General features: G+C 34.5%; 1 protein-coding gene and 1 long non-coding RNA gene across 3 annotated transcripts; both read right to left on the bottom strand.

Annotated features, from left to right (window-relative positions):
* Positions 1 to 745: 745 nt before the first annotated feature.
* Positions 746 to 19,914, bottom strand: LOC131635777 (transportin MOS14). 2 transcript variants are annotated; one of them, XM_058906424.1, is made up of 27 exons: positions 19,506 to 19,914; positions 19,078 to 19,155; positions 18,651 to 18,713; positions 18,356 to 18,403; positions 18,095 to 18,241; positions 17,684 to 17,815; positions 17,524 to 17,564; positions 16,807 to 16,898; positions 14,894 to 15,021; positions 9,294 to 9,369; positions 9,043 to 9,163; positions 8,858 to 8,933; positions 8,449 to 8,530; positions 7,297 to 7,379; positions 6,876 to 6,995; positions 6,265 to 6,316; positions 5,950 to 6,105; positions 5,034 to 5,157; positions 4,869 to 4,950; positions 4,704 to 4,792; positions 4,519 to 4,593; positions 4,342 to 4,396; positions 3,552 to 3,671; positions 2,476 to 2,568; positions 2,246 to 2,391; positions 1,476 to 1,653; positions 746 to 1,375 (listed from the first exon to the last, which is right to left on the bottom strand). In XM_058906424.1, exons 1-27 carry the CDS (start codon positions 19,626 to 19,628, stop codon positions 1,097 to 1,099), a joined length of 2,859 nt encoding a protein of 952 aa, XP_058762407.1. In that variant the 5' UTR covers positions 19,629 to 19,914; the 3' UTR covers positions 746 to 1,096. The 2 variants fall into 2 exon arrangements, with proteins under 2 accessions (XP_058762407.1, XP_058762412.1); XM_058906429.1 differs by having other exon boundaries at positions 1,479 to 1,653.
* Positions 19,915 to 21,158: 1,244 nt separating this feature from the next.
* LOC131605071 (uncharacterized) lies at positions 21,159 to 24,982 on the bottom strand. The gene is made up of 6 exons (XR_009284658.1): positions 24,920 to 24,982; positions 24,681 to 24,798; positions 24,292 to 24,404; positions 23,543 to 24,173; positions 22,513 to 23,422; positions 21,159 to 21,403 (listed from the first exon to the last, which is right to left on the bottom strand). It is a non-coding gene; the product is annotated as an uncharacterized LOC131605071 (long non-coding RNA).
* Positions 24,983 to 25,849: the final 867 nt, after the last annotated feature.

Genomic DNA, 25,849 nt, shown 5'->3' with positions numbered 1-25,849 from the left:
TTATGAATAAACTCAAACCCTCCAAAACCCTCCTACCCAAAATCTTTTTATCCTTTTCACCCAATTCCTCCTATTTTTCAAAGCCCTCCCCTCCCTTCCCTTCCAAACTCCCAAACATAGCCTTAATGTTGCTAATAAAGAGCTGTGCTTGAATGTTACTAATGAACAAAGTTATAGACCTCTCGAGGACTAATCAAGCTTCCTGGAGTTTTCTCATGTAATCAGGTACGACAGAAAAAGTATATAAAAAAATCTTGACAAAACGAGATAGCACTGGAGACTTTCTTTTTACCTAAGAATTGAGCAGCCAATTCATTTAGAAATTTCCACATGAAGTTGAGAAAATAATAGTTTACACAGTTTATAATCAAACGTTTACTCTCGTTAAGGGACATACCCCAAATTGATCCTTGTAAAAGCAACGATGAGAAAAGTGGCCTTTTAAAAAAACACTTAACTCATTTCCTACGAGAAATGTGGCCTTTAAAAGAACACTAACAATTCAATTTCTAGTGTGTAGTGATTGGCATCATATCATCTACACTGCACCTAATTAACCCTTGGGTGTTATTTTAATTTATTATAGAAAATTAAGAGGGATGGTTAGTCTATTTCTCAAGTATAGGTCGGTGGCACCATAATTTCACAACATCAATCACAAACCAATAAAAATGGAACCCAGACACATCCATTCAATCATTTTATGATCCAAAGAGACTAATCAGATGAAAAAAACAGGGACATATTCTCAAATCGGGATTCATTTCAAACTAAACCGCGGCAAATTTATGATTGTACTCTATTTTACCCCTACTTTTTCCATTGTCATTAAATTACAATTTTATACCAACCTCTGCGCCTAAAAATGAAACCCAGGACAACGACATCACTCCAAACCCACGTCTCAAGAATAAAAATACAACACCCTCACTTAATTATTCCTGGCCAATACAACATGCAGGGGAAAATTCTCCTAAAAAATGGAGAATAGTACATAAAAAAACAAATATAACAAATAATACACAACCAACTAGCCTAACTGATAGACAGGGCCTAAACAAAATGGCCCTCCCAATCACAGGCATTTACTGATCCTCTATGATACACACACCAAATTCAACTCAAGCGGTCTCAAAGCTTCTTGAACTATTTCCTGAACTGCTCTATTGCGTCGGCAAACATCAGAGAGCTCTTCAATAGGAACAGTTAAGCCATTGGTATCACCTCCAGACGCCACATCTGAAAGTGCTTTTAAGAATCTTGATCGTTCCAAGTCTGTGGCAGCTGTTGATGGAATTAACATAATACTTGTTTTAGCCCATTCCAATGCTTGCATCCCATATGATCGAGTTAATGCTAGTAGTGTGTAAGACACCTGAGAGATATGCAGATGTATAGAAATCGAGATGGTTAAACTTCATGCTATTTTATATTATTATATATGAAAATGAGTCAACATTGATTTGAGAAACTACCACGTCTACTCGAGATTTTGGAAGTGCTCCAGTTAGTGAAGCAACCAAAATTCTGGTAATGCTGGCACCTCTAGGAATAATTATGCTATCTCTGATTGGTATAAATTGCTCTCCCATTGTGGAGTTTGCCAAATCAAAAATATCAGAACAGAAATGCAATATGGAATTGGAAGCCTCCCTGCACAAGAGAAGGAGGTAACAGCAAAAGGGTAAACAAGCATGGCACAAAGTACTGAAAAATTGAAGGAGAAAAATCCATTCAACTCTCATAACATCGTTTCGTCTAGCGTTAGAAGTGCTCACAATTACAGAACATGCAGCAACCGTACCAAAACATGGAACAAATAGGTTTGAAGGTAGAAAAAAGAATTTCAATCTACATTAGTAACATAAAATAAGTGATAACTTCTACTTTAGGAGGAAATTAATTCACGTGTAAATTTCAATCAGCACCTAGCACCTATCCTGAAGTAATTCTATATTTTGTAAGGTAAAAGAAATTTCATATATGCCTTCTTTCCATGCAGATGATGCCTTAACTTAAAGACTGTAAAATATAAGCAAAATGCAGACACTTGTGCAGGCAAGAAAGTCAGACATGTAGCTGCATAAAATTAATCATGGAGTTCCTAATATCTCATGAATAAATAAGAACAAAAAAGTGAGAATAAACGCAATACCATTATAGAAAAAAGGAGGATGCTTCCAAGGTTGCGTGAGTGTGTGTGTGTGTGTGTGTGGTGGGGGTTTAGGAACGAGAGAGATCATACCTATGCTGTACTGTGATCCCAATCATAGAGCAATCAACTAACGAAGGAAAAACTGGTGAAGGGATAAACAACTGGGGACAGTAGCGAATACATCTTGAAGCCAACAAAAAACAATCATCTGCTATATCAGGCCGGGCTGTGAATTCCTGGAGCAGAAAGTATAATAACACATTCAAATACTATCCATAGATCCAGAAGTAAGTGCTAAAGCAAAGTTACTTCAATTACACCTGAATACTTGTGAGAAGGCGTGTTGTGTGCTGGAAAAGCGACTCAATCAAATTCTTCAGGTAGTCAGCACAAGAAGGATCAGACCCAAATATCTGAAATGTAAGAATTTTAGACATTCCTATAGTCAATAACAGGACAATAAGTGCATAACCTATCAAAATTTTCATATATACAATAAGAAAATAGTTAGCAAAAGCAATTAGATGAGTAAATTAGTAGAGGATATGAAATTCTAAAGTAACAAAAACATGAAATGAAAGTCTAATTATAATGTATTAAATTATAATGTCTGCAGAAAGGGCTGTGTGAGACTAGCAAAAGGTGAGGAAGGGAGATGAAGTTGTTTGGAGAAGAAGAAAGGACCAGAGGAGCCTATTCTGTTGTCATACAGAATTTTAGGAGTGATCATAAAAGTCAAGACAACATGTTACAGAGAACATCTTAGTCAAGCCCGTATATACTCTTAACAATCTAATGCTTACTCTTAAAACACCAGCAGCAACTCATCCCACCATGAAACAATTGCATGAGTGTAAGGTATTGGAAGGCGGTATGAAACTTATAGGGTTTCATCCAATCATACGAGTAAAAATTCAATGACAACCTAACAATCATGTGAAACGCCTCTCAACATTACTTTACTTGCAGTAGGAAATCACATTTCACTCATTCTTCAAAATCATTTTTTAGGATAAAAGAATATAATTCATTAAAGAGACAGTTTAAGACTTTGAGTGGCATAGACAGAGAGATAACATCATAAGTTCAATGGTGTAACACTATCCAAGTCTTCTGCATGTCTGATAAGGAACCCATAACATATCACGAGGTAGTACACTATTTCGGAAAACACAAATTGGCAAAAATATAACTAGACGGAGATATTCCAAAATAATCATTAACTAGACAACAAAAAAGCTTTGAAATTAAGATCTCAAATTCACCCAAGGTAAAAAAAGATCAGGGGAAATCCTTCAAAGTCAAAAGGTGTATTTAACCATACTTTTGTATGCGTACAAAATAATTGCCTACATGATCAATAAAGTTTCACAATAGAATAGTAAGATATGAATACCTTTATAACTTCACTAGAGAGATAAAGAAAGCATGGCTGGTGGTGCTGCCTATACAAACTCTGAATCTCTTCCAGCATGGCACCAATTGTAAGCCCCATGAACCTTCCAGAAGTTCTCACCTAGAAACATGTGATAGAATGTTGCTACACAGCAGTGAATTGAATAATATAAACTAATACTTTTTAGCATAGAAAACCGATAGAACTAACTTGAGCTTGTACAAACTCTTCACTCAACGCCCAAGGGAAAAAAGACCATCATAAACATAGTATTCAACCTCGTGAACATGTGTAACATTAAAAGATGTGATATACAAGGGTTGAAACCACAACAGTTGGATAAGTTCCCAAATCAATTGCATGACTAAATATTATATTTTGAGGCTTAACTCAGTCCCACAAAAATGGCTTGTAAGGTGAAGATTGTCTACGCTTTAGAATCTCTATGTATGCCTTATCTCTAGCCATTATGAGAAGTGAACATTTGTTAATACCCATCTTCACGCCCAGAGCAATTGGGGCTGGTGCGTGGAGACTATGGGTGGCACTGGCTCATTAAAAGATCTAAGACAGATTTGGATATCACATTATGTTTGGGTTATAACTCAACCCAACAAAACAAGCTAGTAAGTCAGGATTTTCTAGGTTTTAAAAGCTCTATTTAGGCCTTATCTCTAGCCAATATAGGAGTTGAAATTTTCCCAACACTCGATAGCAAACACCGGGTTATTACTATTTACTTTCTTCAAAATGCAAAAAAGTAACAGAAATAATGGTCCAGCTTACTCACTGCATATTTACATGCTCGGCAAAGAGATTCCATTGTTCTCATGTCCCAAGCACGGCTGGCATCAACAATGATAAAAAAAATGTATCAGATAAACAAGCTTAAAAAAATAATAGAACATAACAAAGCAAGGAAAATCATAGAAATGTTAGACATGAGAAGTAACTCGAGATTGCTTACACATCAAAAATAGCTTTAAAAATTGGCCAGAGCCGTTGGATAGCATCTGCCACAACTTGAGGATGTTTTACATATCTAGAAACAGATACAGTTGCATGTTCAGTATTGTGGTAAAAATAATTTTAATTTTTAAAAAGAACAAGGTTGGAGTGTGCAGCAATAAAGGTACAAATCATTGAACACACCTAAAAATGTAAGCAAATCGATCGATATGAACCGTTAACTGACGAGAAGGTCTTTTACTTAAGATTTCAGGACCTTGATTGATAGCTTCCTGGAGGCCCAAAATGTAGGAAAAAAACAATCATCAAAAGAATAATTATAATGAATCTCAGCACACAGACACTAACCTGTAAAGGAGATATAACTGGTATGCATAATGCCTCAAGAGCTCTCTTAGCATCATCCAAAGGAAGCTCAGTAACAACCATACTACATTGAAATGCAAGATGACCAAATCAACTTCATTTAAAATAGAATTAGTAGCATACAATGATATCAGGGAACCAAATTACCTTAAGGCTTCAACCAGATGCAATGAGTCTTCAGCAGGAACTTTGAAACTATCTTCCCCACTAACTGTCCGATTGTAGATGTGGAACAAACCATCTAAGCATCCGCAAAGCTTTTTTCGGCAGTCTGAAATCAGAAATAAGTAACGCGTCAAATACGTGAAACATTGTCAACTTTCAGCTTTTCCCCCCTCATGAAAGAGTCCTTTGGGTCTGAAACAGGAACAGTGCACAAACACAACTACCTATTGCGGAAATTCAATTTTTAGTTAGAGATAAGATGAGGGGCATTGACCACATGGTCATAGAGGCTTTAATATCAAGTCAAGTACCAACCATCCCAAAATATGTAAGGTGTTGGGCTCATTAATTACTTTATAGCACCAAACTTTATAGAAAATATTCTGCCGAATCAGGCCAGTAAAAAATGTAACAAATAATTTAAAGCAACATATTCCCCCATTCTCTTCATCCAACGTTTTCTTTATTAATTCGTCTTCTGAAAAAATGAAAGAATCATTACAGATGTTACTTAGTAAATCATTTGATAGAAAATTAAAATTAGTTTCAGCTACTTTTGCTTTTTTACTTTCTAGTTTATATTTAGATTCCTCCAATACTTTTTTGAAGAACTTACTTAAACAAGTTGCATCCTCACATAAAAGCACGAGGTTTTTAGCCGTTGTTTATGAAAATGACCAAACCAAATTCTTCAGGTAAAACTTTATTGCAAAGCCTCAATCAGAACCACAGTTCAGAAAATTGATTTGTAATCATTGAATGTAGTCAGTCACTCATCTTCACCTTGTATGCACTGAATACTACTGTAGCTCACCTAGGCAACTTGTCAACATTCTAAGGGGTAAACACTGAACATAAAGTTCACAAATACACTCAAATACTAGTTCAATATATATACCATCACAGATGTGTCTAAACGCCAAAGCGGCAACAGCTGCACAGTCTTCAGATGTACCCATTCCATTCATTAGGATGTCTAAAACTGAAGGAAGTATAGTCACTCCACATGATGCCGAATCAAGCCATTTTGAATAAGCTCCAATAGTTAGGCAGACTGAAAGTATGGCAACAATAGAGTAAGCATTCCAATGAGTGGTACCAAACAAATTTGAACAGTAAAGCTACAAACCTAATTAGGTTAAAAATTACAATGAGAGTATCTAAGTACATAAGTCGAGTGGGAAAGGGATTACATAACTTTTCATTACATTACCTGTCTGAAGTAACTGGGGCTGATGAGGAAGTTTTGGAAGCAAGGCCATGAGCTGTATGAGACAAACACCAAAAATGCAAAATATAAAATAATAGTGGTCTATGAGCTTGCAAAAAGACCCATTCAGATAGGGATGTCGCACAATTACAAAGGTATACACACATAATCCTCCCACAAGTGGGAGACCCTAAGTCATGTAAAACAAATAAATGTACAAGCCACTAAAATAATGTAGTACAACTTTAAGTGCACAATAAATACTTCTCTCAGAATTTAAAATTTGATGAAAATCAAGTGGCAAATTATTAATGTATGAAAATACTAAAAAGGGAGGTTACAATATATTCCTGGGGCATGGCCAAATATCTAGAACTACCCTCCCAATAATTCAATATAAAGATCGACCGAGTACTGGCATATTAAAAAAAACTCCTTCATTGATGCCATCAATGTCAACTACTGTGCCACGTCTACAACATCCTACAGGGAGTGTTTTAATGAAAGGAATGTTTTTCACATTTTTAGTAAAAGCATTTAGATTTAGAGAGAAATTAAAGGAGATACTTTAGAGAGAATCAACAAAATTTTACTACATTAAAGAAGTGCCCTACCTGAGGCATTACTTCTGCTTCAACGACTGACACGTAGTTTGATATAGCCCGAATACAAAACAAAGCAGCTTCTGCTGGACGCCATTCCTTTTGTTCATTATTACCATTGCCAGATACAGCCTAAGAGGGGGGGAAAGATGGGTTCAGAAAAGAAAAAAAACAAAAGGTTTAGGAAATAACTTTCACAATGTTTTTATAGGCTGAAACAACATTCGTGTTATTTAGGCAGAAGTACAAACAAGAAGAAAAAATACATCTACATACTAATATTAAACTTAATGAAAAGGAAGATGAAACACTAAAGGCCAAGAGGTTTAGAATGGAATTGAAGATGAGCACTCCCTCCGTCCCCTCAATGCAAGAGTCTCATATTAATAAGGAAATCATATTTAAATTAACCTTAACCAGATGTAATACACACCTCAAGTAGTTTCATGTACAGAATTTTAAGTGTGTCATCACCACCAAGAACCGATGCTGCATCAGTTAATACATCTGCAACAGCTGAAACAAGAAATGACCGTTGACCAATTAGAACAGAAATACCATCTAATTCTGATTCAAATGAAACAGATAAAGAGATTTTGCAACATGTTTGAAAAAGTAGCCACATGCAAATGATAAAAGAAGGTCTAGAACATAGAAATTCAAGGATGGGAATGCCAGAATATCATGGCCCATTCTCACACAAATAAGATCATTCGTATCTCAAATATTTTAACCATTAAACTTCAAAGATCAACGGTAAGTTTCTTAACAACAGAATGTGAAAAAAAATATGTAGTTAGTGAGCCTCTGCTACGTATCTTCCATGCCAAAGAAAAACACTAAATTTACATTACTTTCAAGGTCAATCCTATTTCCTAACTTCCTGTGATTAACCTGTGAAATCATCTCAAAGCTAATTTCTTGTTTAAAACTTTAGTCATTCAACTAATTTCTTTTATCAGTAGACTATCCGCCTTAATTGCAGTCCACCCCTAGTCGCCTTAATTGCGGCACTTTGGTTTGCCTCATTGCAGCCTCCAACACCTTCATCGTGTTGGCTTTGAAGGGATGGATTTGGTCCCACATTGCTTAGAGATATGGTATGTGTTGTGTTTATAAGTGGGGGCAATCCTCGCCTTACAAGCCAGTTTTGTAGGGATGAGTTAGGCTCAACCCAAATTCTAACATGGTATTAGATCATATCCTAGATCCATTGCTGGGCTTCCCGCACTGTCCACGCTTCGGGCTCATTGAGCCCGAAGCGTGAGGGGGTGTGTTGGACTTTCCGCCTTAATTGCGGTCCGCCCCTAGTCGCTTTAATTGCGGCACTTTGATTTGCCTCATTGCAGCCTCCAACACCTTCATTGTGTTGGCTTTGAAGGGGTGGATTTAGTCTCACATTGCTTAGAGATATGGTCTGTGTTGTGTTTATAAGTGGGGGCAATCCTGACCTTACAAGCCGGTTTTGTAGGGATGAGTTAGGCCCAACCCAAATTCTAGCAATAATAATAACAACAACAACAACAATCAGTATACAACAGTGAGAGAAAAAGAAATGTATCACAACAAGAGCAAACCCATTTACCATATTTAGTTTGCTTAAATTCCCTTAGGTCTTCATATGAAAGATGTTGGTAATCTTCAGGATACTGAACCCGATAGCTAACCTGTAAAACATCCATGACAAGATCTAACAGCATAAATATAACAAGTAATAACTACACAATTCAGTCACAGCTGGGAAAAGAGTAAAGAGCAATGTGTGAAGGCTACAAGAATCTTGAGACGACTATAAATATCTAAAAGAATGGTGTTGTTTAATTATATACAAAGAATGTAGATAATATTTAATTTTATATATAAATATATATATATATATATATATATAGAATGTAGACAATAACAAAATTGATTTTATTGAAGTACACATGTCAGGCTTGAAATCATTAACTACTGAATGTAGACAATGTGAGTCTCAAACCAGGAAGACTCACCAGTGATACAAGTGATTCATAAGCAGGACGAAAAACCTGTAGCCTCTTATTTCTCTCAGCTTCAATGCATGCTTCACTGCCATGTGATATATAAGACTCCCCCGTCAAATCATGTAATAATATATTTACAATCTGGTAAAAGTGATATCCAGCAAGAACCATACTTTCAAGAGTAAAATAATTACCTTCTAGTTAAGGTCAACTGAAGACTATGCCAAAAGTTAAATGTCATAGAAGCAATATCATATTCTGGATGTGAAGCAACTTCCAACAATGCATGTACTATTAACATTGATTCATCAGAACCTGGAATATTAATTTATCATGATTTAGATTCAATTAATTTAACACCAGAGAGACCATAAGCAATTTCTGAGGGCTTCAAAACTATTCAGTCAGACTGTCTGCAAGAAAGAATACAGTAATGTACACATACCAGTTGCGATCAGTTCCACATATGAATCACCCATGTCTGCAAATAACCTAGCAATTGCCTTCACATCTTCCTCATCCTAAAGGGAGATAAAAGGATCATGAATCATGATCATCGTAGGCCTTTGAATAAGAAGCATAGCATGCAAATGTGTATAAACTAAGAATGAGAATATCGTATATTTACAATAGATGAAATATCATTAAGAAATATACATGTTGGGGTAGAAATAGTCTATCACTTTCTGTCAATGGCCTTCACACAGAAATTAAAACTAAATTCCTCAAGAATTTTTCATTAAAAAGTTGGTTTAATGCTGATATGACGGCATTTTCCTTCCTCAAACGCTCACAAAATTGAGTGACTGGAACACCTAAACAAAGCTACTAATTTTATAATGAAGATTATATCAGAATAAAAATAGAGTTCAACCCCTCATTCTTAAAGTAATTGATGCCTTAGAATGTTTCCCTCTCCCAATCCAACTCAACACCAAAACACATCTATGGCAGGTTTCCAGTTAGGCCCCTTAACCTCTGAGTTACTTAGGTTTGCCTTTTTTTTTTTTACTTTTGGCTGCAAATATAATGTCCATAAGGCTAGGGCTGCAGGAGACGAGAAGGATCCAACAACCCAGTTATTTTTCGACCAAGCCTGCTATGTTATGAATGTCCCATCTCAGTCTTAAAATATTTATGCACTTATTCCTCAGATTTATTATTCTTAAATTGAATTTTGGTTGAGCCCAACTCAATTTTACAAAACCGGCTTGTAAGATTAGAATTGCCAATTATTTACTTTTACTAACTTCAGTTATTTTTACTATTGGTAGTAGTACTTTATATTCAGACGTTTAGTCCATCAGATAGTGCTTACACAACTTAAATACTTGAAATATATTATTCAGTTTACACATGGTATAAGAGCTTCCGATCTTTGGAGATCTTGTTTCCGCTTAAACCCTAATTGCTGTTATTGCAGTTTCTAATTCTTGTCGGCCTTCATTGTGGTTTCTTATTTTTGTCCGCCTTCATTGCGATTTATTTTATTTCTCCGTCTTCATTGCAGGTTTCTAATATCCATAATACATTGTACATCATAGAGGTATTGTTCATCCAAGCATTGTTCCCTGCAGAAGTACTTATTCGCCTCCGACTCTTCATCCGAAAAACTTGTTCATCGCATAGGCACCGTTTATTAAAAAGAAAGAAAAAAACCCAATTGAAGTTGGCGGTCTCTTTACTAATACTTGTTGGTCCTTTTCTATTCAATTGAGTCAGGCACATTTGTACAACATCCGTCACTAATATTTACCGGTCCTTTTCTATTCTATTGAGTCAGGCACATTTGTACGACATCCATCAATATGTCGGAAGGAAGATTGGTTTGACTTTGACTCAACCAAGATGAAGTAGAAAGGTTGAGATCCTCCCGTAATAAATTAGAGAAACCATCATGTACTTCTTATTTGGCACATTGTTCCTGTTTTCACTTCCTCTTGGTAAGTCACTTCCTCTATAATCAATATTGAATATAGAGCCACTAATCACAGGACACCCTTACCCATACACTATTTTATTTATTCACCTTGTACCAACAACAGAAAAATATTCACATCATATGGTACCCTTATAGTTGTAGTGTCGCTGGTCAAAGATATATTCAAATAAGCTCATCTACGATCCTTCAAAATGTTCTTCATATTCCCAAATTATCCATTAACCTAATTTCAATACAAAAACTCACAACAGACCTATCATAGACCTATCATGTAATGTAAATTTTTATAACTATTAAGAGTCTCACATTGGACAATATATGGCCTAAACATGCGCTTATAAGTGAGGGCAATCTTCACCCTAATAACCAATTTTGTAGGAATGAGTTAGGCCCAACCACATTTCTTAACATGATATCAAGAGTCTTGTTTAAGATCCGGTGGGTCACCTATTATGGTTTCCGCTATCGGGCCATCCACCATTTATTTCCACGCACCAATTGTCTAGTCCTGGGCGTGAGAGAGTGTGTTAAGAGTCCCACATCGGACAATATATGGCCTAAACATGTGCTTATAAGTGGGGGCAATCTTCACCCTACTAATCGATTTTGTAGGGATGAGTTAAGCCCACATTTCTTAACAATAACAATGCTTGTGTTTTTTAAGACAATAATTGTAGGGAGACAATTGAAAATGTTAAATGAAATGGTCTTTATTACTTGGATAACCAAAATATTCCTCCAAATCCCTTCAGCAACAACAACAACTCCTTTTATTCAGAATCAATTAATGAGGTGTGTCACATTGGCCATCCTTTATTCATTAAAAATTTGTTGTGGAGAGCCTTTCTTGTGAGGTGTGTCAACTTGCTAAGCACAAGTGTGTCTCTTTTCCATTCGGTAATAAAATGAGTACATTTCCATTGTATTTAATTCATACTAATGTGTGGATCCGTTGAATGTTTCAAATATATCAAGTGCTTGTTGGTTTGTAACATTTATTGATAATTGAACTCAGGTTACTTGGGTCTACTTGCTAAAACAAAAATGAGACGTTTCTTCTTTCTTTCTTCACTTCTTCTCTATGATTAAAAATCAATTTGGTGTGAGTATTTAAAAGAATTAAGTCCAATAATGCCAAAGATTACTTAAACCACAGTCTTGATTCTTTCTGTCAAAAAGAAGGTATTAATCTTGAGTCTTCATGTGTTAAAATTCTCCAACAAAATGGGATTGTTGAGAGAAAGAATGGGCACTTGTTATACCAAACACGTGATATGGTATTCCAAAATAAAGTTCCCAAGAAATATTAAGGTGAATGTGTCTTAATTGCTTCGTAATCTCACTCCTAGAATATTTTGATGTATGTCAGTTTATCCATATCCATAATGATGGTAGAGGAAAACTTCACACTAAAGCAATAAAATGTGTTTTTATAGGATACTTTTCCATCTAAAATGGTTGTTACAAATGTTCTCATCCACACCATCTCACACTTCCTAACCTTACTTTGGGACTAGAAGGTGAGACTAAAACTAGTGGTAACAATGTTGAGACTGAACTTGATTCTGAAAAAAATGGAAATGTTGAAACTAATGTAAGATTTGAAAAGAATTTAGTATATACAGGAAAAAAGATCATTCCTGAATCTACTCATATTCAAGAGTCCAATCCGACATTACATGAGGTAACCTTCCACGATCCTCCCAGCACTAGTGATTCAATGTTTGAATTTTCTAATGAATAGGAAATAGAATCCAATTCAATATTACCACCACACTACAAAGATTTACATCTTCCCATTCCAACAAGAAGAGAAACCAAAACATGTATCAAAAAGACATTTTACCTTATATCCAAGTACCTAAGTTTTGAACGTTTTTCACCCACCTATAAAGTCTTTCTTACAAGTCTAAACAATAAAACAATACCTAATTTTTCATTTGAGGCAATTTTTCATTTGAGGCGTTGTCTGACAGAAAAAGAAAACTAAGGCATGTAGGGTGCAGATGGGTATACATTGTAAAATACAAGGTTGATGGATCTATTGAGAGGTACAGAGTAAGATTGGTTGACAAAGGATTCACCCAAACTTATGAAGTAGATTACTCAAACATTTGCTCCAATTGCTAAAAAGAATACTGCTGAGATTGATATTATCTTTAGCACCTAATGACAATAGGAATTTACATCAATTTGATATGAAAGATGTCTTCCTTCATGGAGAACTTGAAGAATGGATTTACATGGATGTACCTGGAGAACTTGAAGAAAAGATCTACATGGATGTACCTCTTGGATATTGTGAACTTACTACCCGCCAACATCGTGTGAAAATTTAAAAAAAAAAAAAAAAAAACTTTATATGGACTAAAGCAATCACCATGAGCAAGGTTTGGAAGACTTGCCAAAGTTATGGAAAAATAGGGCTTCAAACAAAGTCAAGGAGATCGTACTCTATTTATCTAACATTTTGAGACCGAGGGAGTAACGGTGTTATTGGTGTATGTGGATGACAATACAATAACATGTGATGATGAGAAGGGGTAGCAATTGTTTAATGAACACTAAGCCAAGGAGTTTGAGATTAAGACCTGGGGGAAATTGAAGTGCTTTCTGGGAATTGATGTTACCCACTCTAAGAAAGGAATCTTCAAATCTCAATAGAAATACATTGGTCTTCTACAAGAGACGGGTAAAACAGCATGCATGCCTGCACACCAATTGATCCAAGTGTAAAGTTGATAAGGAAATGTATCAAAGGTTAGTCGAAAAAACTTAAATGCATATCAGATACTAGACCTGATGTTACTTTTGTTGTAAGCTTAGTCGGCCAATTCATGCACCAATCAAAGGAGATTCAATTACAAGTTGCGCTCCAAATTGTGCAATATCTAAAAGGAAATCCAATTAGAGGATTTTTGTTTGAACGAAATGGAAGTGTGGATCTTAAAGCATATGCTAATGTTGACTATGTAGGATCAATTGTTGATAGAAGATCGACTATAGAATATTGTACTTTCTTGGGTGGTAATCTTGTGACTTGGAAGAATAAAAAAACCAAAGTGTTGTATCCATATTTAGTGTTAAAGCAAAGTCCGGAGCACTGGCACAAGGGATATGTGAACTACTATGACTGAAAAAGATCATAGACTTGATAAAGAGTGATGAACCAATGAGACTTTATAGTGATAATAGATCTATTATTAGCATAGCCGATAGTCTAGTGCAGTATGATAGAACCAAACATGTTGAAGTTGACAGACACTTCATCAAAGAAAAATTAGATAGTAGTCTAATTTGCACTCCATATGTTTCTTCTCGAAACAAAGTTGCATGTCTTCTATCAAAAGGCTGAGCAACAATAACTTTGAAAAGATTTCCATGTTTGAAATGATAGATATTCATTCACCAGTTTGAGGGAAAGAGATGTCAATAATTTACCCTCACTGTAGCTAATTTTACTATTGGTAGTAGTAATTTAAATTCGAACTTTTAAACCATTAGTGAGGCCCGTTAGATTGGAATAGTCTATATGACGAAATTAGAGCTTGTACATTGAAATATATTATACAACTTTCACAGAGTAATTATTTGTTTTTGAACCTTCATTATAGTATTATGTAGTATAATATCATAAATTATGTCCATTTTATATATTTTCTTGTATCACAATTTACAGTAGTGCCACTATTATCCATCCACAGCATTTATGGGGTCTTCCACCACAGCATTTATGGGGTCTTCCACTCAGCATTGCTATTCAAGAATGCCAAATACGAGATAACAGCCAAACATTTGATGAGGCTTTTTATTGGCTGTCGGCGAAATTATCCAAGACTTAACATTCATTCCCTAGATAATAGGTATTCACATTGTGGCCAAAAACTATAGCTACTACACTAATAAATCAAACCAAGACCATCAAAAGGGAAACCTAATCCTATTAATCAAATCAATGCTATCACAAAAAATCGTATAACAAATTCCATGCTATGAAATAAATGCCAACAGAGTGAATTAAATCAACGCTATCATAAAGAAAAATTGCTACAGTTTTGGAATAGACAACCCCTCAAGCCCGGGAGAGTGAGAAGTTTGTTTACCTTCGTAGAATCACTAAGCTGTGATTTAAGACTCATAACATGAGGAACAGTGACTTGAATTAAGGGCACATTTGTGGAAACACCATCAATGCTCCCTGCTGCAGTGTAGTGTATCAACTCAGAAATCACTGCAAGGAGGATGCAAAAGACAAAAGGAATACCACATGGTCAAATTAAGTACATGGGAAAAGCAACGCCATGATTAAATCCAAAAGAATATCAACATTCCAACATTAACAAATACCGACACTGAAAGCAGTAGTTGTTTCTACAGAAATGTCAACATACTCGCAAACAAGTAAAAGAAACACAGCTACTGCTACTGAAGAAGTGGAACATGTGGAACCTCAAGTAGGATGTCAGCCAAAGAGTTTTATCATACAAACAAATTTATATATAAAGAGGAAAAAACATCAAGGCAAAATTGTGCAGGTCCATTTGCATATTCCTTTTCATCTCCATTAATAAATAAAAAAGTATTTTAACTTTATATTTCTAAAAATGATTTTCGTGAGAACTTACTCAACATTAGTAGAAGCTATTTCAAACTCATTTATTATAAATTAAAAGAGTAACTTTAACATTAAGTAACTTAGATATTCATTTTTAGAGATTTAAACATAATAAAAATCACATATTTTTTCAAAAAGATACTCTTAAAAATGACTTTTATGAGAGAAGCTACTCAAAACAATTTCCCATTTAAATCTTTTTAAAAAATATCTTTTAAATTTTTTGACAGAATCATGTAACGCTATAAAAATCTTTTTTTTTTTAAACGTAAGGCCCGTGGAGGCATAGCTGAATACATTCCCCTTAGAGACATAGCTCAGTACTGCAACAATAAACTGATCCATTACACTTTTATATTATAATTACTGAAGAGTGCAGCATTCACAAATCACAACCCTATGCCTCATGTGTTGATTAACCTGAATACTATGTGCTAATGAAAAATCATGGTTCAATCAACCCTTAAAAGTTTAAGAAAATGCCTAGATTTTTTATCTAATGAAGCCTCTACTTATATATCACACTCAAATTACCAGCTAACTAACATTCTTCTCGTTCTACAACACCAAATTGCTCTTTCTTTTCAAGTTGTCTATACAAATGCTTGCATTATTTCTTGAGCAATAAAAGATTAAGATGGAATGAAACAACACTGCTCAAAAGTGGTAAGATATCATAATCTTCTTAAGAGTAGGGATAGCAACACTCACTCTAACACTCTTAGCAACACCTTTCTTATTGGGTAAAATTCATGTAGGTATCACTATTTTGGTAAGGGCCACATAAAGTGATGGGACCTACATGAATTTCACGCAATAAGAGAGTTGGAAAGAGAGTATTAAAGCGAATGTTGCTAGCACCTTTCATCCCTCCTAACCATTAAAAAAGATGACAAATACCATAAAGAAAACAGAAAATGTAAAGCTAAAGACAGTATTAATATTAAAAAATACTACTGCAAACCTTTCCTTCATTGAGTTTTGCTAGGTTCAGTGTTAATAACGCTTAAATTGGTAGTAGTGGATGAATAAATTACTAAGTGTTCCGCTCTCAGCAAAATGATGGAAATGTGAATAATATACGAAACATTTTAAGCCAAGTGCTAGTACAATACAACTAGACACCAGTACAAGCATTGCCCAATAAGATTAATAAGGCTGCATTTGCCATATCACACATGGAAGATCTAATGGCACACATGAACACTATCAAGCCTTAAAAGGTGTTTCATACACCTACTAAAAATTAAAATTCAATAGAGCCCAGCTTTTTATATCATTATAATTTATAACTATATAACATTAGCCTGATTAGTGACTAATATCTTGAGGTGATATCCAGTTCAATTCCAACGGCATATATTTGAAAGAAGAAAATGAAAATTTTCCCAGCTTTCGTACCATTTACAGATGCCTCTGAAAGTATCTCAGAATTCAAGCTCGACAGTGCTGTGAGAACTAATGGATGAGAACTGAGAACAGATCCGGGAATCCTGAAAAGAAAAAAATATCATTAAAACATAAGTTAGAACAATATGCATTATTCATGTTCTTTTCCCTTTAAGATTGAGATAATAGAAATCTTTGATATCAATTTTACAAGAAACAATACTAACTTGATAATACATCTAAATATCATTAAATTGTGATAAAAATATATACATAATACCAATGCCTCTTCATTTAATTATACAGATGTTACACTGAAACCAATCACCCGGCATTTTTAGATATGTCGCTTGCTCTTTCTACCACTTCTAGTTAACAAAACTTCTACATATGTAATACTCAGAACAACTCACTATTTTAAGAATCTTTATGTGAAAACCAACAATAAATGTTCATAACAACAATCTAATAATGAGAGAGTACCTGACTAAGATATATCTATTAATTGTTCATACAAATAAAAAAATATGAAGCTTCAGTTGTGAAAAAAGGTGCAGATGTGGCATTAATAAAATGTTTCTCCCAAACATAACAGACTTACGGATGCCTGACCACTTATCAAAAAATAACATGAAGAATAATCTAATAATAATCCATCACCATTATCAGTAATGCACAGTTCTGTAAACGAAAATTTAGTTGCATGCAAAGAACAAAGAAAATATGTACCCATGCTTTAGGCGAAGCCATGAAGAAAATGCCTCAAGAACCTGAAACAAAAGTTAACATTAAAGCATCGCCATAAGACCATAAAAACAGACTTAACACTCAAAATAATTGACAATGACAACATATTGTACAGTAAATAGAAAAGCAATTGACCCGTCACCTGCTCCTTTAGCTCAGAAATACTCAAACAAGCTGTCAGTATATTAAGAGCAACCTCCATTTGAGAAGTAAGCTCTTTTTCAAATTGACGGCGCCTTTCGGGACGAGCTGCTATCTTATAGTTTAACACTTCCTGTTTATAACAACAAAATAAGTATAAGACATAATAACTAACGACAAAACACAATCAAACAAATAGCTAATAAACTTCAATTAAAATATTTTGTTTGCGACCATTTATAGAAAGATATATGAATTTCATGATGTTAGGTGCTACATAAAACACTATCCGACAAAACAGCAATTTTGTAAAGAATAACTACTTGGCATTTTGTAGCTTAAAATTCAGACATTTGTGTCATTAATAAAGATCAAAAGACGGTCCAAGTTCCTGAAACATCAGCATATATACCTCTGGTAAAACTGTAAGTAACTCCAAGAATCCTGGTATATATTCTGGATTGGAATCCATCTCATCCCTGAGCCATTTCACTATTCCACCATCCCCCCAGTCTTCTGCAGGCACATGCACAGCCAATGCAGCCACTGCAATGCTAATCTACAAGTACGGACAATTTTGAACAATGTATCTCAGTAAATTAAACTTAGATATAACTAGCAAAAAACAAACTGCAAAGAAGACAGAAGGTCACAAGGAGCTTCTTTATGATACCTGAGTTCTGACTTTTGGATGACCCTTGTGGAACTTTTTCAGTAAGTTCTGCATTCAAAACAAACATGAACCGATTAAAGTAAGGCCTATTCACAAACATATGAAGCATTGTATCTTTTTAAACAATTGAATATCCATGGTCATACTAGTCCGTGACCCGAAAATATTTAATTAGAGAGATTAAATGCAATGACGACCATATTTCAGTAATCCTTTCTGACAAAGAAATGAAATGCATGTCCCAAAGTTAAATGAACAAACACTCTCAAAATAGCTACAGAGAATAGTCACTCACATTTAATGAGTCACGCAGCGGCCTGAATGCTGTGGAAGGGAGCTCCTCAAAGTCTCGTTGAACCTAGATCATAATCATGCACTCAATAATTAAGAAGAAAGCACTTCTGACAAGATATTTTCAGTCAGAAACCAGCATGCATTCAACATTCTTAAACATGCATATGCTAATATTAGTATAAAATCAGCATGCAATTAACATTCTTAAACATGCATTTGCTAATATGAAGTATAAAATCAGCATGCAAATTAACATTCTTAAACATGCATATGCTAATATGAAGTATAAAATCAGCATGCAAATTAACATTCTTAAACATGCATATGCTAATATGAAGTATAAAATCAGCATGCAATTAACATTTTTAAACATGCATAAGCACTAACTACATTAATATCAAACAAGTATAAAAACAATGAAGAATCACCTTGCTTCTCAAGGTCTGAGAACAAAATATTAAAGTCTCTAGATTGCTACTCGGATCATGAAGTAAATTATCAGCCACCTGCAGTAATTAAAACCAAAAACAAAATAATTAGCACACATGCAGAAGAACAAGCATGTTCATTCATATATCTGCATGTTCATATATCTGCGTTTCTGCACTGAATCACTGAGTTCGCAATCCATAACAATTGAAGAATCCTTGAAATTCAAAAATCACAGAAATAGAAACGCTCCTTAAAACACCACTAAATGGAGTTAACTTGGAGCTAAGTTCACAGCTTAAGAATCAACAACAATAATCAAAATCAGAAAAACAGAAAGAAAAAAAATATAAAAATTCGGTGAAAAGAGAAATCAGGAAGTGAATGAAACGAATCGAGAAAGAGGAGAAAGGATTGAAGAGAGAACCTGCCACGCATCCAAAGTTCGCTGAAAATCCTGAAGATAACGATCGGCTTGCATGCGAACGGTATCATCGGGGTGATGGTAGAGTGCATTTAGGGCTTCCTTGACAGTATTCTGAAGGTCCATAGTGAAATCGAATCGAATCGATTCGATGCAGATTCACGAAAACGAAGCTCAATCTAAGTGCGAGTTTTGGAATTTTGTGAGTTTAGATTAACACTGTTGCGTTTGAAATAAGTGTCAGGTTTGTTGATAAAAGCGAAGAAAGGGGTTTTTGGCGCCCGGTGAGGAATGGGTTGGACGTTGGAGGGGTTTGATAAAGCGATGTTGATGAGAGAGAGAAAGAGAGGAGAGAGTATCGCAGCCGTTGGATTAATTGACGCTGTGTCAATGTGGATTGCACTTTTTGGCGAAACACCAACTTGTATAGAGACGGTGAAGTGAAAGCAATGCAATGCGTTTGATCTGGGACACGTGGCGTTTATTTTTTTGTTTAACAGGTTGGAGAAATGGACCCCACTTTCAGACCGTCAGTATGAGAGAGAGTGGATCCTTGTTGGATCAAGACTGCTCTTGTTTTTGTTTAACAGATTATTTATAAGAAACTAGTAACAAACCCGTGCGTTCGCACGGGTTCTGGTATGGGACGCGCATTTGTTTTAAATTTATATTTTTTTAATAGAAATTATCTGGTACCCGTAAAAAAATAATAATTAAATGTATAGAAAAAAAATCTAGTACCCGTGAAAAAATAATAATTGAATGTATATAAAAATATCTGGTACTCATGAAAAATAATAATTAAATGTTTAGAAAAAAGTCGGGTACCCGTAAAAATATTTAGATCAATAAGACTATGATAATATATCAAAAAATAAATACTAAAAAATTTAGTAATATAAATAATTATAAAAACAACAAAATTTATTCCGTGTTTAGAATGATACATTAATTTTAAATATATTTATTGTTGAAAAGCATGTTGGCAAGACAAGTTAATTTATGTAAAACTCAACTGAATTTTTCTATAATCAATAATTCAAAATTAAACTCTTATTTGCATATAATATATTATACTTAATATATTTACTAAATAAATTGCACACGTTATATTCCTCAAACAAAATAGATTGTGATTGTTATTCAAATCAAACCATTCAATTAGGATATCATTTTCGGTTGATTGCATTGAAAAGGTAACAATTTTACTTCATATCTTCTTGGCTGGGCACAAAATTTTTAATGCATCAAATCAATACAGCAAAACAACACAAACAACCATGTTGCAAGTTTGAAATGCATGGACTGACATATAAGACATGTTACAAATAAAATTTCTAGGAATAAAACAAAGTAATACAATAAGTTGTTAGTTGTAGCTTGGAAGAAGTTAAGATTTTAGTGCTTCCCAGATTAATATTTTAAGCAATAATCTTGGAAGCGAAATTAAAGAGATATAATTTAGAATTACATTATTTAGGTAATCTAAAGCCAATCTTTCCAAAAGACTAAAATTTGGTGATATGTTTGTTTCTAACAGTATTCAAGAGAAAGTAGTTTTTGATATGCATTTAGAATTACATTTTGAGAATCCTCAAAATATTCAATAACATCACTATCAAAAGAAAAAGATAGAACATTAAGTCCACCATGAATTTCCATATCAAAAGTTGCTATGATATCAGCATCATAACACGCTTCGTCTTTAATAGTCAGGGGCCAGCATTATTTGTAAGACACAACTCTTACTTTTGGAGAACCACCTTTAGCAGTTCCGGTTCCAAAGCTGGAAACATTAGCTCCAGAAACATAGTTTCCTCCTATTGTTTATAATGTGTGAAATCCATGACAATCGTAGTCTCTCGCAGTGTTAAGTGTTTTGTTATATTTCGCATTTGAACCTGCAATGTGCTGCAATGTCAGTGAACAATTACATATGTTTCCACTTTCAATCATGCAAAATATATTTATGCATATGGATTAACATAAAAACAAAATCAGTTGTACTTCATGCAACACATGGAATTATTTGTTAAGTTCAAGAAGATAAATTGTTGACTGTAGACTGTGCCAAAGATGATAAATTGTGTTCATATTTGGAGAAGAAAATTGTGTGCATATTTTGATTCAGTTCACGATCCTTAAAAAATATGAATGAGCAAATCTAATTACTCTAAATCTCTCGTTCTGTATAGTGATCTCCCTTATCGTTGGTGACTGTATCATATTTGTACCACGATGACAACAATCATCGAAGATCTCTCGTTCTACCACAGCTGCTTGCAATGTAATGCAAGCTTGGAGCTAAGCCATCTATCCACACTATGATAACTTGTTCCAGCCTAGAATCAAATACGTCATATCCTTCCCTATTGCTAAGACAGTAACAGATCTCGTCTGCTGCTGAAAGGACAATTGTTACCGAACGACATCTAAGCCAGAGATCACTCTCATCAAAATATTGGCTCGTAACCATGCTGGCTTGCCCATCGAAAGTGATTAGTACCCAAAAATAAAAACATGTCACTTATCCTTTTAGGCTTTATAAGATTCGACGCCGCTGCGCTATCATGTTAGCAACTACTTTAGAGTTTTAGCATACTTGGGAACTAATTTCAACGCGGCCAGTTCGAAGGTTGCGAACGGGATGATTTCCTCAACAGCATAAGGAAAGATTTCATTTACAATGGTTCTCGGAGACAAAATAATTTCAGCATGAAATCTATTTCACCATGCTAAAATAATTTAAAGAACAACAATATTAACTATACCACAGAAAATCATAGCATGTTTAGGTGTAAATCAATTGAAATTTTTTTTAACACAATGTATTGCATGAAATATCCTTCCATTCATTTGTACAGACAAACAAAAAATGTCAACCCTAGAAACATAATAGTATATTCTCTCAGCTTTGGTCCAATTCTGAGACAAAACAAAAGTAGGCTACCTCTGAACACTTGAATCTATCCACGGCTTGAAGAAAGATAAATGCATACTTGCAACTCACCTTCTCAAGGTGCAATTATTCACTTGACAGTGTACCCTTCCACTTTCTCAACACATGGTACACCGTAAGGCCTGCCATCCATTACACGTCCTCGAAATTGTTAGAGTTGTTGCAGTGAATTGGAACTATATTTACACCAGTTCTCCACCTTAAATCTTTATCAAACCTACAAAAGTACAATAAAAAGATTAGTATACAAATTATTCATCTTAGATACTTATTCCATGAAGGTTAGAGTTCATTGGCAGTAGCAGCTCTAGCAGTAATGACTATTCTTTGTGGTTCAAATTTGGCTCTACCACCTCTTACTTGTTCCATGAAGGTTGCCATTGCAGTTGTGAAAGATATAAGAGCATGATAATCTTGAAATAATGCATATCAAATGAAACATGAACACATGAACCTTTGGGTACTTTTCTACCATATCAAATGAAACATGAACACATCACGTTAAAATATATTAGTATTTCATCAGAAGCTAGAGCTATAAATATTAATCTGAATTGAATGATATATGAATATACACTTACTTGGTTAGGATACTTGCAAGAAAATGCTCATGGTACTAAGTCTCTGTGCAATTGCAATTGCTGCCTTCAGAGAGATGTCATAACAAATCCATAAAAAATAGATTTCGACATAGACATTATATTATATTTCACGCAAATTCACCTGTAATTCAAATATTTTACAATTAGCTTCCATTTCATGTTATTTACCTGCTGCAACAAAAGTCTTAGCTGTTTAGAATCCTATCCCATAACAGTAATTTCCATCGATCCTTGTTGAAATGCCATTAGTTCACACCATTTTGGTTCAGTAGAATATTGCAAGGATATTTTAAAATCTAAGAAACGGATTTTGGAGTGTCCTGTAATTATTGTCGAATTTTCCTCTATCTGGGATAAAGCTGCATGAAATGTGAAATCAAACCTTAGATTTACGACAATATATAAAAACATAACTTGTTTCAATAAAAGTAGTTTCAAATAAAACATTTTAACGAAATAGAGGAAGGGGTCAGGGAAACCTTCTGGGTCGTTTTATACTGCTTATGAACATTATGAGCCGTCTTCTTACGTTTGCGCTCAAAGTGACCGAGACGGTAGCCATAGTCCCGTTGGAAATTGTTCATATAATCTCCTCGAGACGGTAGCCATAGTCATGTTGGAAACGCGGGCATTATATAACAAAGCATATGGTTTTTGAATTCTGTGACCGTCTAATCCAAACTTAATAACAAAGCATTTTGAAGTTGAAACACCTCAAGTTTAGATTAGAGATGCAGACATATGAAAAAGAAAGGGCTAATTGGTTGGTCACACATTTGATCTCATTTGGGAGGCCATCCAACTTTTACCTCCAAAACAATATTTAAACAATCTTTAATTTATAGGGTATGTAACCACCACTTTTAAAGTTACCTCTCAAATCTCATCTTTATGTTGTTCTACTTCTTGCTGAGCAGGAGCTTTTGGTTGTTCTACTTTTTGTTGAGCAACACCAGTTGTGTCCTTGTTCTTTTGAATGAATTCTATGATGTCTTCCTTTGTCCTACCACCGTCATATTGTGATATCTTTCCACTTGCTGACCTGAAGTAGAAAATTGGATAACCTTAGACCTCAAAGGTTTCTCTTGAGATATCGTTGGCAGTTGCATCCTATAAAGTGAGGCAAGACACAGATTAAAGTTAGCCAAACTAAAATATAAAAGTAAACAGGTTATATCATTAAGTTCCATGGTAGTATTTTCTAGCATAATCATCAGAGATAACTTACAAGTTTTGCATTAACAACATCAGCATCACTATGGAATGAGACAGCAACTTCATACAAGATTGGAACCAAGGATTTGCAGTAACCACACCATGAGGCATAAAACTCAAGCAAAACTGCAGTGTATAGTTATGTTAGTAATTATATCAATCTAACTATGAATGATCAAGGAAAACAATTAATTAATACAAGTCAGGAATGAGAGATAGTGATGAATGTGTATGTTAATCACTGTCAAGACAGTATCAGAAAGACATGTTACTTTTCATGTGCAATTTATGTTAGACATACCCAACAGTTTGTAATAGTAACAGTGTCAAAGTTGAAATGAATACCACAATTTATCTCATAATTTCTAGAATGAATCCAAAAAGAAATGGAAATGTATATACCATTCTTCCCATAGTTGAAAACTATTTCCTGAAGAGTTTCCCCAAGTACCACTTTAACAGGTTCGTTGTTAGTGGCAGGGATAGGTTCAGACTTGATAAATGGAGCAACTTTTCCATCCTGAAAATGAAATGTCATAGGAATTAAATTCTCCAAGACAACAGAGCTATAAACATTAACATAAAAGAAAGAGATTATAAAAAGGTCGCGAATTAAAGCAGCAACTACAACTAAACTCTACCTTGTATTCCTTCACCCAAGCTGAAAGGTGATCTAGTTCTAAATTGGTCTTGAAAAATTTCTTCAATCCTTGAATGAAAGTAACATATCATTATCAACATATAATAGAATCCCCAATTAACACAACCTTTGATATCCAATATCTTACTCAATGCTTGTCTCCTCTTTTCATCCATTATTCTCTGCTTCAGCCTCAGTTCATCAACCTCTCTTGCAAAACACAAAACAAAATCATCAACATTTATTTCACATATTTAATTCAACAAAAACCAAAAAAGTAATAAAAGGATTGTTTATTTATTTATCTATACTTTTTAAACTGGAAATGAAATTTTCGAGAATATGTGACATACCTGATATACATTGAAACACTTCAGTAATAATTAAAAAGTCACGAATTATGCTCTTCTGGGGCACAGATAATCCATAAGTAACGGTTCAACAAAAACTTGCAGATAGAGAAAATGACTAACATAATCTCCTAACGGGTTCACCAAGAGAATCAGAAAAGAATAATTATGACCTTCTCCGTCTCCTCAAACTTGATCTCCATCTCAATTCTCAACAATCTTCAAGAACACCATTCATTCTTCAATCTGCAAAACAGAAAAACCAAAATCACAAAACTTATAAGTCACGATAGATGCATAAATTCTAAACATTCACACAGAACTTATTTGATATTCACTTGCTAACATTTCAAATACAATTGGTCGTTCATGTTGATGCACGAAAACAGGCAGATAATGACTACACTTCAAAGTATATCGGCGAAGTAGCCGGACGGATGAAAAGCATTTGTTACGGCGTCGAAAACAGAACCACATTAGAAGCATTTGTTGCGGCGTTGAAAATTACTTCTTGCAAAGAGGAGACTACTGTTCACCATCTATAAAACCGAGCCGTAGAATACAAAACCAAAACCCTAAAA

The sequence above is a fragment of the Vicia villosa genome, linkage group LG1 (genome assembly GCF_029867415.1).
Source record: "Vicia villosa cultivar HV-30 ecotype Madison, WI linkage group LG1, Vvil1.0, whole genome shotgun sequence".
Taxonomy (NCBI): Eukaryota; Viridiplantae; Streptophyta; class Magnoliopsida; order Fabales; family Fabaceae; genus Vicia; species Vicia villosa.
Note: the sequence above shows the minus strand (reverse complement) of the source record. Positions and strands in the feature narration are given on the sequence as shown.